Source organism: Panthera uncia, chromosome B1 (assembly GCF_023721935.1).
Source record: "Panthera uncia isolate 11264 chromosome B1, Puncia_PCG_1.0, whole genome shotgun sequence".
NCBI classification, from domain to species: domain Eukaryota; kingdom Metazoa; phylum Chordata; class Mammalia; order Carnivora; family Felidae; genus Panthera; species Panthera uncia.
This window is the reverse complement of record NC_064811.1, coordinates 32,746,194-32,757,595: the sequence shown is the minus strand read 5'-3', so window position 1 is coordinate 32,757,595 and position 11,402 is coordinate 32,746,194. Positions and strand designations below refer to the sequence as shown.

The following is an 11,402-nucleotide window of genomic DNA, read 5'->3' as shown; positions in this document are numbered from 1 at the left end:
ATTACAACCATGAGAAAATATTTCAATACCACTCACTAATCATTTCTAAATAATAAACATTTTATTTTCGTGGAAATAAATTTAATGATACAGGTCTTCTTTTAAAAGCATGCTTTCGTGATATGCAAAAATGTGTTTTTGAGTTTTATTTTCATTAAAATGTCTGTTCTTTTGAGAAACCATTCTGTAGTTCAGGATTCTTTCAGTAATAGCTCAACCCTATAATTCCTGATCCAAATGATGTTTAAGCTTATCAAAATCCAACACAACTGTTTGTTAAATTACATATGTTGGAAATATTCCCCATATCCAAAGACAAATTTATTTAAGCCATTGTTTTATACTGAAAAACTACACTTTACCACATTAAACGTGTATAAATGAAATTTACATTTTATAGTTGACATACTAACAGGACTTTTTAGCTCACACAAAACAAGGTCAATGAAAGTTTCCTTTCAGAAAGTTGGCTCTTTTTTAAAAAAACAAAGGTAAAAAACTTTTAAATTGTAAGGATTCCTTTAAAGATTATATCAAAAATGTCTTCTACATTTAAGTTAATAGGCTCTTGACCCACTACTGTTTAGAAATTATATGACTCAAATATAAAATATAGCTCTTTAGTACTGTCTTAAATACCACTTACACAGACAGCTCTAGAAGCAGTTCTATTAAGACACTGATACTTGTAGATATCTAACAATTTCATCTTCTCTAAAAACTTTACTGCCTACAGAAGGCATAAAACTGCAATATAATCTCAGGCTCCAACTTTCCTCCTAGAAAATGCACACATACAGAACAAACGAACAAAAGGTAAGAGATCAAGATCATATACAAAACAGAAGAAAGTACAAACAGCATGTCTTTCTTCCTGCAGGATATGGCAAAATGAAATGATTTTTTGTATTTAGCTTTGATATCAAAAAGCATTCAAGTGCTTTTGTTACATTTCCTTTCTTTCATTACTACTACCACTGCTTCTCCTTCTTCTAATACAAGCCTTTGATGGGCATGAACCAGGCCTCAAAGCACTATAAATGCCTCTCAAAGATGCCTTTTGGATTTTACTAAATGTTAACAACAATTAACACAAAGGTAACATTTTCTCTCTGAAAAAGAATCAGAGCACTTCAAACTTTAAAACCACAGCTGATAATTTTCTTGGACACTTTATAATCAATAAAAATTCTCTTCAGTATTTTTAACAGACAACGTATTTGGCATTTGATTCAGTAAAAAATTAAACTTCTCTTGAATTCTGAAAAACATCATTATAATGTTTTTGTTATAATTGGACATTTCTAATAAAATACATGTGTACAGTAAAATTGACTAAATTACTGTAAATAAAACTAACCTACAAACCTTCACACTTCTAAGTCAAGGATGTTTATTTTACTTTAGCATGACTTTCAAGCACCCTGGTTTAATTTCAGAGAACCTATAGAAATGAGAAAACAGTTATTTTAGGTAAAAATTTCAAACTGGTTAAGGAATATATCATGTAATCAATTCCAAATATCTACGCTAAATGAAATAGTTACTATCAAAGTACTCTCCTTTATTATTAAGTCAGTATCCAGGACTGATATCTATGCTTATGTACTTTTAATCCGTTGTAAAAATAAACAATCCTAAAGCTAGAGGGATAACTCCTAACTTAGTAGTTATTTAAGATTTTTCAAAAATCTCAAGCCTGAACTCAACTTTCATGAAGAACAGCATGGTGTGTGAAGGATAAGATGATGTCTGTTACATTATTTCTATGCATTAAGTCGGTACTAAAAAGAAATCTCTAACATAAGTCTGATTCATCAGTCCATGAAATGCTTCCAAGTGACTCAGTGTGAAATTTAAAAAACACTAGTCTCTACAATAGATCATTAATCCCAACATGATAATGCTCCAGTCCAACTACTCCTTTTGTAAGAGTAACTCTAAAACTTCATCTGTTTTTGTGCTCAGAATTAATGCTACTATTTTCTATAATGTAGCCAAACAACATTTTATTACATGGCATAAACAAAATATGCCACACTAACTAAAACTAGAGCTAGGGGGAGGTAGGTACCTAATGGTATACATCCTCAGTGAATCTATCCATCAACAGATCTTTCTTCTTAGACTTCTCTTGTCATTTTCTGTTACTGAATAGTAATCACTTAAAAAAAAGTTCATTTCATGTTTGTCACAGCTAAGATTATTAATGGCATTTAATTTATGAAGATGTGTAAATTCTTACTGACTGGTGTATTTCTGCTAAAGTTTAAACAAATCCCTTATAACCACATTTCAGCAGAAATTCCTTCCAAAATCCACAAATATGTATATCCTTTCAAATAAATAATTAGCAACCTTAGATGATGATACACATAATCTAACTATCTTGAATAATACATTATCAAAGAAACACAATCATATTACTTTCTGTTAGATTTTAAATTTATGAGACAGTTTTGTCAGATGATTACTTCAAAAACAAAATATATTTTTCCTTCATTTCTGGTTTTCTGAATATCATTAAGACAGCAGGAAAAGTTATAATTTAAGCATGAATTTGTGGCTAATATCAGATGGTTAAATTTAGTTAACTATTCTAATAACTCATTTGAGCATACTATTAGTGTTTATTATCTGTATATGGACATTGCCATTATCAATAACAGAAATCTCTACTCACCTGAAGCTATGGCTTGTGAGGTATTTAATGACGGCTGGTTTGATGCGAGCAACTCCTCCTTGGCTGTGGTTTCCTCTCCCCGTAATCACAGAGAGATAGGACTTACCACCATTCTGCTTAAATTCTGTTACAACAGGAATTGGACCAGTTAAAATTCATTTGTCTTACATTCTCAATAGAAAACAAGCTTTAACTACTCAAATACATATAAAATTACTTTCATGGGGATTTACAGATTTATAACTTTAAAAAGCACCAAAATTGATGTTTTAAAATGGATATTTCATCTACATTGTTTAAGTATGGAAGTCTCAAAGCAATTCATCTGCCTAAACATAAGTGAAATTTCTTCCCCTGTGGGGAGGGAGATTTCTATGTGCTACCAGAATTTCTCTCTAAAATAATGATAACGACAACAGTAATATTAATGACATCTAACGATTATTACATAGTTGGAGTCAGGAATTTCTTTAAGCTACTTATATTTATTAACTAAGAATCTTCACAATGACTCTTTTAATTAAATACTCTGAAGCCAGCCAGCCAGCTTTGGTCTGATTAGGAGCTCTGCCACCAAATGACTGGGCAGTATGACCATGGACAAGTTACTTGCCTATCTGTGCCTGTTTCCTTATCAGTAAAATGGGATCTAAAGCAACTACTTTATAGGATATCACCCTTCAGGAATCGCTATTAGCAAATCCACTAATTACAGCATGGACTATAGTCTTATTGTTAAAGATAGACAATTGTTAAGAAACTCTTCCAAAGGCACCTGCCTGGCTCAGTCGGAAGAGCATGCAACTCTCAATCTCAGGGTCATGAGTTTGAGCCCCACATTGGGTGTAGAGATTACTAAAAAATAAATAAATAAAACTTAAAAAAAAAAAAAAAAAAAGAAGAAGAAGAAAAGAAAAAACTCTTCCAAAGAGATGATTTTTAAATATCAAATGAATCTAGGCCTCTTACAAGAATGTAGCTCTTGCTTTGGATATGGTCTTGTGAAAATTAAGTACATAAACCCTGAAAGTCAATAACTGCTGCAATAAAATAACAAAAACTCTGTTAATAATAAGAGTTGATTTAATTAACTAAATATCTTCTTCCTTTGTGATAAATAGCACAAGTTTTGATCATTAGCATAAAATACATACATATATATATATATATATGTATATATATAAAATATAAATATTCTATATTCTGCCCACTAAGTTGCCCTAAGACTCCAGCAGATCCACAAACAGTTTTTCAAGTCTCACATCCCCAAGGCAATATTTGGCCTGGAATTTTAAGAGGGTATGTTGCTTATATTTCTAATTCCTTCTTTGCTTAAGATCTCCATTTCTACACTAGTCCATTACCCATTATTTCAAGCAATATTTTGTTCAAAATTCAACTCTTCCTGGGTGCTGGCTACACAGGGTATTCACTTTGTAAAAAAGTTTTTATGCTATATAATTATTACCTGTACATTGTTCTTTATAGATGTGACATTACAAAGTTTACTTAAAAGAAACCTTACATATCTTAACTATCCATAAGTCACTCTCATCATTCCTTCACCGCTGCTCCCCTTATCAGGGCAGTCATGTGTAACACCTTGTTTTTATTTATATATTTTTAATGTTTATTTATTTTGAGAGAAAGTGTGAGAGAGAGAGGGGCAGAGAGACAGGGAGAGAGAGAATCCCAAGCAGGCCCCATACAGTCAACACAGAGCCAGATGCAGGGCTCACTCCCTTGAACCATGAGATCATTTACCTGAGCCAAAATCAAGAGTCAGACGCTCAACCAACTGAGCCACCCAAGCACCCCATAACACTTCATTTTTAAATTCTCTGCTCTGAAAATGTTCAACCGTTGAATCACATGCTTCAAATAAAGTAGGTGTTCAAAGGATGTTTGTTGCATGAATTCAGGTATATGTTTAGGTCCCCAAATTTCAGGCTATTCCTGTCACTTATCACCTTTAAAAAAAACTACTTAACTCATTTTTAAGCCTATCTCAAATTTATTACCATTTCTACTGTAAATATTTCATTATATATTTCAAAAAGGACTCTTACAAAATAAAAAGAACCACGATACTACCATCACATCTTAAAAACAGTTCCTTAATATCATGTTTCTAAAAATGGCTGAAAGTCTCCCTCAAAAAAATGGTTTTACAGTGACTTACTTAAATCAGGGTTGAAACAAGACCACACATTGCATTTGGTTGATATATCTCTGAAGTAACTTTTAATCTAAATGTTCCCCCTCCCCCTGGGCTTTTCTCTACAACTGGTTGAAAAACTTGGATCAGGGGCACCTGGGTGGCTCAGTCGGTTAAGCGTCCGACTTCAGCTCAGGTCATGATCTCACGGTCCGTGAGTTCGAGCCCCGCGTCGGGCTCTGGGCTGATGGCCCGGAGCCTGGAGCCTGCTTCCGATTCTGTGTCTCCCTCTCTCTCTGCTCCTCCCCCGTTCATGCTCTCTCTCTGTCTCAAAAATAAATAAATGTTAAAAAAAAAAAAAGAAAAAAAAGAAAAACTTGGATCATTTATCCTAGATTTTCACAGTCTAAATATTGTTGATTATATCCCCATGGTGCCATTTAACCTGTTCCTCTGTTCCCTGTAAATCCCTATAAAGTAGTAAAAACATCATTGGTGGTAGTGATGTATATTCCAATCAGAAGGCACTTAAGGGTCAGATATCTTTTTTGTTGTTGTTCATCCCCAAGTTTGACAATCATCTTTTATAACTAAAAGCAGTAGAGGGCAGAATCACAGATTTTCCCCTGGATACATTTCTATTCAACAATACTACCATCTAGTGGTGACTAACAGTACCTACAGACTACCACAGGTGTCAACATGCACAACAGTGGGCCTGGCTTCAGAAAGGATTTGTATATTGGGTCTGACCAAGCATCACCTTATACAAGCTATTTAGCTCTTTTTTTTCTTGTAATTTTTTTAATTGAGATATAATTCATAAAACATAAAATTCATGATTTTAAAATGTATAATTCTGTGGATTTTAGTATATCAAAACACTGTTCAACTATCAATACTAATTCCAGAACGCTCCATTGTCTCAGAAAGAAATTCTGTACTTGTTAGCAGTTACTCCCCATTCCCTACTTTCTAGCCACAGTAACCACTAATATACTTTGTTTCTATTGGTTTGTCTATTGTGAACATTTCATATAAATGGGAACCATATAATAAAGTGGCCCTTTTGTACCTGGCTTCTTTCACAAAGCATGTTTACAAGGTTCATCCATGTTGTAGCATGTATCACTACCTGACTCCTTTTTGTGGCTGAATAATATTCCATTGTATGGATATACCAAATTTTGTTTGTCCTTTCATCAGTTGATGGACATCTGGTTGTTTCCATTTTTCGGCTATTATGAACATTCATGTACAAGTCTGCGTGTGGATGAATTGTGTTTTCAATTTTCTTGTATACATAACTAGAACTGCTAGGTCATATGGTAACTCTGTGTTTAATCTTTTGAGGAATGCCAACCTTTTCCACTGTGGCTGTACCATTTAATACTCCCACTAGCAATATAAAGGGTTCCAATTCTCCACATCCTTACCAACACTTATTATTTTCCATTTTACTAAACTTTTCAAATTATTAATTTCCTCATATATGAAATGAAAGGAATGCTTACCCTTTATTCAATCATTTATTTAAAAGTTGCTGTTGGGTGTTGAATGAAAGGTTCTATAAACAATGATGACTCAATAATCATTGCTGACTCAATTCCTGGCCATAAAGACAGATTTTAATCTTCAACTATATAATAAGCTTTTTATAAATACTGTGATACACAGGAGTACTGCAAGAGGCTATTAATGGGAAGCCTAGATGGCAAGAAATGACAGTGTAGATAAAACAGAAAGAAGAGCAAAACATAAGATGAGAATAGGGAGGCAGGCAAGGAACAGATTACATAGGGATTTAGGAGTTTATGCTAAATGAAACATGGCAACCTATACTTTCTTATCACGGTGCTTATTATTATGTAACTATTTGCTCACTGTCACCTACCCTACTAGACACCAAACCCCATAAAAATAAGGACTGTGTATCTTTTTCACTGCTTTATTCTTGATGCCTAGAATATACAATAATCAAATTTTTATTGAGTAAATGATGTATTCACCCTCTATAGACAGAATATTCTCTTATAATACTTCTACGTAAGTTTTTTCCTCCAGACTAAATAATATATTTAAAATGCTCTTAAATTTTCTCTTTTCAAATCTTTATTATTGTTTTCTAGATTTTCTCAAAGATTTCCAAAATTCTATTTAAAAAACAACTAGAGGAGAATTCTTTACTTTACCAAAGAATGTCTAATAGACATAGTACAAACACAAATTCTAAAACACCATTATCCAACCACCAATATAATAATTCATTCAGTCAAGCATCATCAATGGAGGCTAAAATTACTAGGTGAAATATTGCAAGAGAATAGTTATTCACATAGTTGCAAAGTATCAATTGCCAAAAAATTACTAGTTAATTATAAAGAAAGAAAAGATACATTTACATAGAGAAACCTAACAGAGTCCCACCTCAGCTAAGAAATCAAACTTAACATCATCAATAATGGGGCAATCTGACCATATTATGTCTCCTGATATGTGCACCAAGGATGACTAACATCACCTATGCAGCATTTTTTACCAAAAAAAAAAAAAAAATCTTTAACTAAATCTAATCACGAGGAAACAATCAGAGAAATTATAATTGTAGGTCAATCTACCAAAGGCTTGGAGTCTTCAAAAATGTCAATAACACAGAAGAAAAAAACAGGCTGAGGAACTATTTATATATATATTTTTTAAGTAATCTCTACATCCAATGTGGAGCCCGAATTCACAACCCTGAGATCAAGGGTCACACTGATCTCAGCCAGCCAGGCATCCCGGAACTATTTCTACATTCTGAAGGCTATAGCCATGGGACAGTCAACTGGAGAATGTGATGTCTGACTGGATCCTGAGTTGAGAGGGAAAAAATGGCACAGCTAAACAAGACATTTCCATACACTGGAGAAATGTGAATGTGGCCTGTATACCAGACAATATTATAACAATGTTAAATATCTTAAAAGTGACAATGGTACTGCAATTATGTAGAATGGATTTGTTTCCGAGAGATAAACATGCTGAGGTATATAGAGGTAAGGTACCACAATGTTTAACATTTTATTTCCAAATGGTTCAGCAAGGGGCTCCTGGGTGGCTCAGTTGGTTAAGCGTCCGACTTCAGCTCAGGTCACGATCTCACAGTCCGTGAGTTCGAGCCCCGCATCGGGCTCTGTACTGACAGCTCAGAGCCTGGAGCCTGCTTCAGATTCTGTGTCTCCCTCTCTCTCTGCCCCTCCCCTGTTCATGCTCTGTCTCTCTCTGTCTCAAAAATAAATAAAAACATTAAAAAAATTTTTTTTCAAATGGTTCAGCAAAAAGCAATTTTAAAGACATTAGGCAATATGGCCAAATGTTAACAACTGATCGATCTAGGTAAAAGATATATGAATTTTTATTATACAATTACTTCAACTCCTCTACGGGTTCTTAATTTTTCAGTATAAAAAGCCAGGAAAGAAGACAGCAGTGAGAGTACACATGCTGATATGTTGATATTGTGACATAACTACATGCCTGTGAGTAAAGAAATGGATACATTATGACATAACACTTGAATACTGTACAGCAGTTACAGAAAAAAAATCAGACCATCAACATAAGTGTATCTTGAAAACTGTACTGGGTGAAAACAAATGGCTTGGTTGAAAAGTATAGTGTGAAATCATGTACATTCATTTTTTTAAATGCACAAAAGAAATACTACAGACTGATTATTGATGAAAATACATATACTAAAGTACTTATTTTTAAAAACTAGTTAGGAACCAACCTGAAAGATGTTGATTTCCACTAGAAAGAGAAGGAAGAAAGAGAAAACGATTGGGAAGAATAGGGGTGCCTGGCTGACTCAGTCGGTAGAGCATTCAACTCTTGATCTCAGGGTTGTGGGTCCAAACCCCACGTTGGGTACACAGATTACTTAAAAAAATAAAATCTTAAAAAAAAAGTCTGGGAAGAATACAAAGGGGAGAATAAAAATAAAATATGAAGTATATATGGTAAAATATTATCACTCACTTAGATTCATGGGTACGCAAGTGTTTTATTACATTATTGCAAGTATTTCAACATGGTGTTCATGGTAAACGGATCAGTTTTCAACCTCTGCATCAGTCATATTTAATCAAGTATTTAATTAATTATAAATAATACATGTTGAATTGATAAACCTATATAAAGTATAGTTTAAAGCTTTCATATATATATTAACCAGAACAATACAACTATTAATAACAGGCAGGATTATGGAGCTACAGGGTCACAGCTGAAGCATGGGACTCCATGTCTCCACAATAAAATGGAACATAAAGACAAAGGCAAGCTGAGAATTCAAAACTACTCTAGTAGTGGTAAAGGAGATGACTTCTAGTATTAGAGCATGGGGGAACTAAAACAGACTGAACTTAGTTCTAAGTGCTACCATCTGATAATGAAAAAGAAACAAGATACGTTAATGTATATGAAGTACATGATACTGCATGGAAAAAGATCCTTATCCAAAGCCCTGGGAAGAGGTAGAATTTAGAGAAGAAGCAGGTAGTGTCCTTTCCATGACCTGCAAAGACATATACAAGCAGAAAGGGAGAGAGAGGGAGCACTTCCGTAATGCAAACACTCAGAAAGTCTGCCTTTTGTGATAATTCTGTAAAAATCTTCACACCTTATTTATTTCTGCATTTTATTAAATATCTACTGAACAAGTGACATCTAACATCTATTAGCTTTAATAAATGTCTACTGAATAAAGATGTATGATATTCCTGAAAAGTCTCATTTATAAGTCACAGAAGATTCCCAGATTATACCATGCTCTCCCTTTATTTTTTTTTTCAAATTTTTATTTAAATTCTAGTTAGTAAACATATCGTGTAATATCGGTTTCAGGAGTAGAATTCAGTGATTCATCACTTACATATAACCCCCAGTGCTCATCACAAGTACCCTCCTTAATGCCCATCACCCATTTAGCCCATCCTCTGCCCACCTTCCCTCCATCAACCCTTGGTTTGTTCTCTACACCATGCCCTCTCTTTAATAAATACAACAAGAGAATACAAATATAACTAAAATAGGAAAATAAAGGGGCACCTGGGTGGCTCAGTCGGTTAAGCGTCCGACTTCGGCTCAGGTCATGATCTCACGGTCCGTGAGTTCGAGCCCCGCGTCGGGCTCTGTGCTGACCGCTCAGAGCCTGGAGCCTATTTCAAATTCTGTGTCTCCCTCTCTCTCTGACCCTCCCCCGTTCATGCTCTGTCTCTCTCTGTCTCAAAAATAAATAAACATTAAAAAAAATTTTTTTTAATAAAAAATAAATAAAATAGGAAAATAAAAACAAAATGTTAATGACCAGGCTAATGAGGATTCTTTTCCAAGAACGTCCCCTTGAAGAATGTGAAGAATGAACCTAATACAAACATCTATAAATGTGACACAGATATCCTGAGCCTGAAAATTCACATTCTCCTGAATTGGTAAATTTACCAATATAAGCAAAAACATATTTTCTACTGATAATTTGTCATTACCACAGTCCTACCTTCAGTTTTCTGCTGTAAAACTGTCATCAAATGTTCTATAGCTTCATCCACATGCAGCCCATGGAGGTCTAAAACGTTCTGTGGCAGCAAGGAGGCATTGACTTTCTCAAAGATCTCCACGGCAGCAAGGTGATTGGCTTCTTTCATCTTCTGCTCATGGAGACTACCCTTTAATTATAAAAAGATCACCAGTAAACACTTTTGATATTTGCTACTTAGAAGGCAACGAAGAAACAAAAATTGTCCCAAATAAAATGTAGAACAAAAAAGGGAACAGCAAATCTAAAATTTTAAATAATGCAATGGGCTAATATGCAAGAATGCACCACAGTTTAGGTGAATTTCAGTGAATTAATAACATATTTCTTACAATATTAAATCATCATTTCTAACATATTTCCTGATCCAAAAATCATAGATGAGGAAAACTTAAATAAACCCTTCTCAAGAAGGAATCCATTAGTTTATCCTTTGATAATCCTGGCCTCATCCCTTTCAACACCCTGTGGTTACCCCTGAAGCCATCTCTCAAGGTTTGTTATTGGGACTCATGCGGTTATACCAGTTTGATGTCTTTCTTTACACAATCACAAAAAGTAAGCCATATGGAACCACAAAGCTAAAAAGGAAATCAGACAGGTTTCTTGTAATACCATGTCCAATAAGCCTGAGTAGAAATTTTACTTCCCTGAAAGATATTAATATAACTTTCTTTTTCAGACCATAAAAGTGATACATTACTGGGATGCCTGGATGGCTCAGTCGGTTAAGTGTCCAACTTCAGCTCAGGTCATGAGCTCATGGTCCGCGGGTTCAAGCCCCGCATCAGGCTCTGTGCTGACAGGTCAGAGCCTGGAGCCTGCTTCAGATTCTGTGTCTCCCTCTCTCTGTCCCTCCCCTGCTCGCTTTCTCTGTCTCTCAAAAATAAATAAAAATTAAAAAAAAATTTTTTTAAGTGATAACATTACTAAAAATTCAAACATGATAGAAAGCACAAGGTCTCTGTAATTCTACCCTG

General features: G+C 34.3%; 1 protein-coding gene across 9 annotated transcripts in view; it reads right to left on the bottom strand.

Annotated features, from left to right (window-relative positions):
- The window catches only part of N4BP2 (NEDD4 binding protein 2), a 154,218-nt gene that overhangs the window by 75,200 nt on the left and 67,616 nt on the right, over positions 1 to 11,402 (bottom strand). For 5 of the 9 annotated variants that reach the window (XM_049631898.1, XM_049631899.1, XM_049631891.1 and 2 more), the window contains 2 exons: positions 10,384 to 10,552; positions 2,684 to 2,807 (listed from right to left, as the gene is read on the bottom strand). In XM_049631898.1, coding sequence (XP_049487855.1) covers positions 2,684 to 2,807; positions 10,384 to 10,552 — 293 coding nt within the window. Of the gene's footprint in view, positions 1 to 1,360; positions 1,445 to 2,683; positions 2,808 to 10,383; positions 10,553 to 11,402 lie in introns of all 9 variants that reach the window. The other 4 variants (XM_049631895.1, XM_049631893.1, XM_049631897.1 and 1 more) reach the window with 2 other exon arrangements.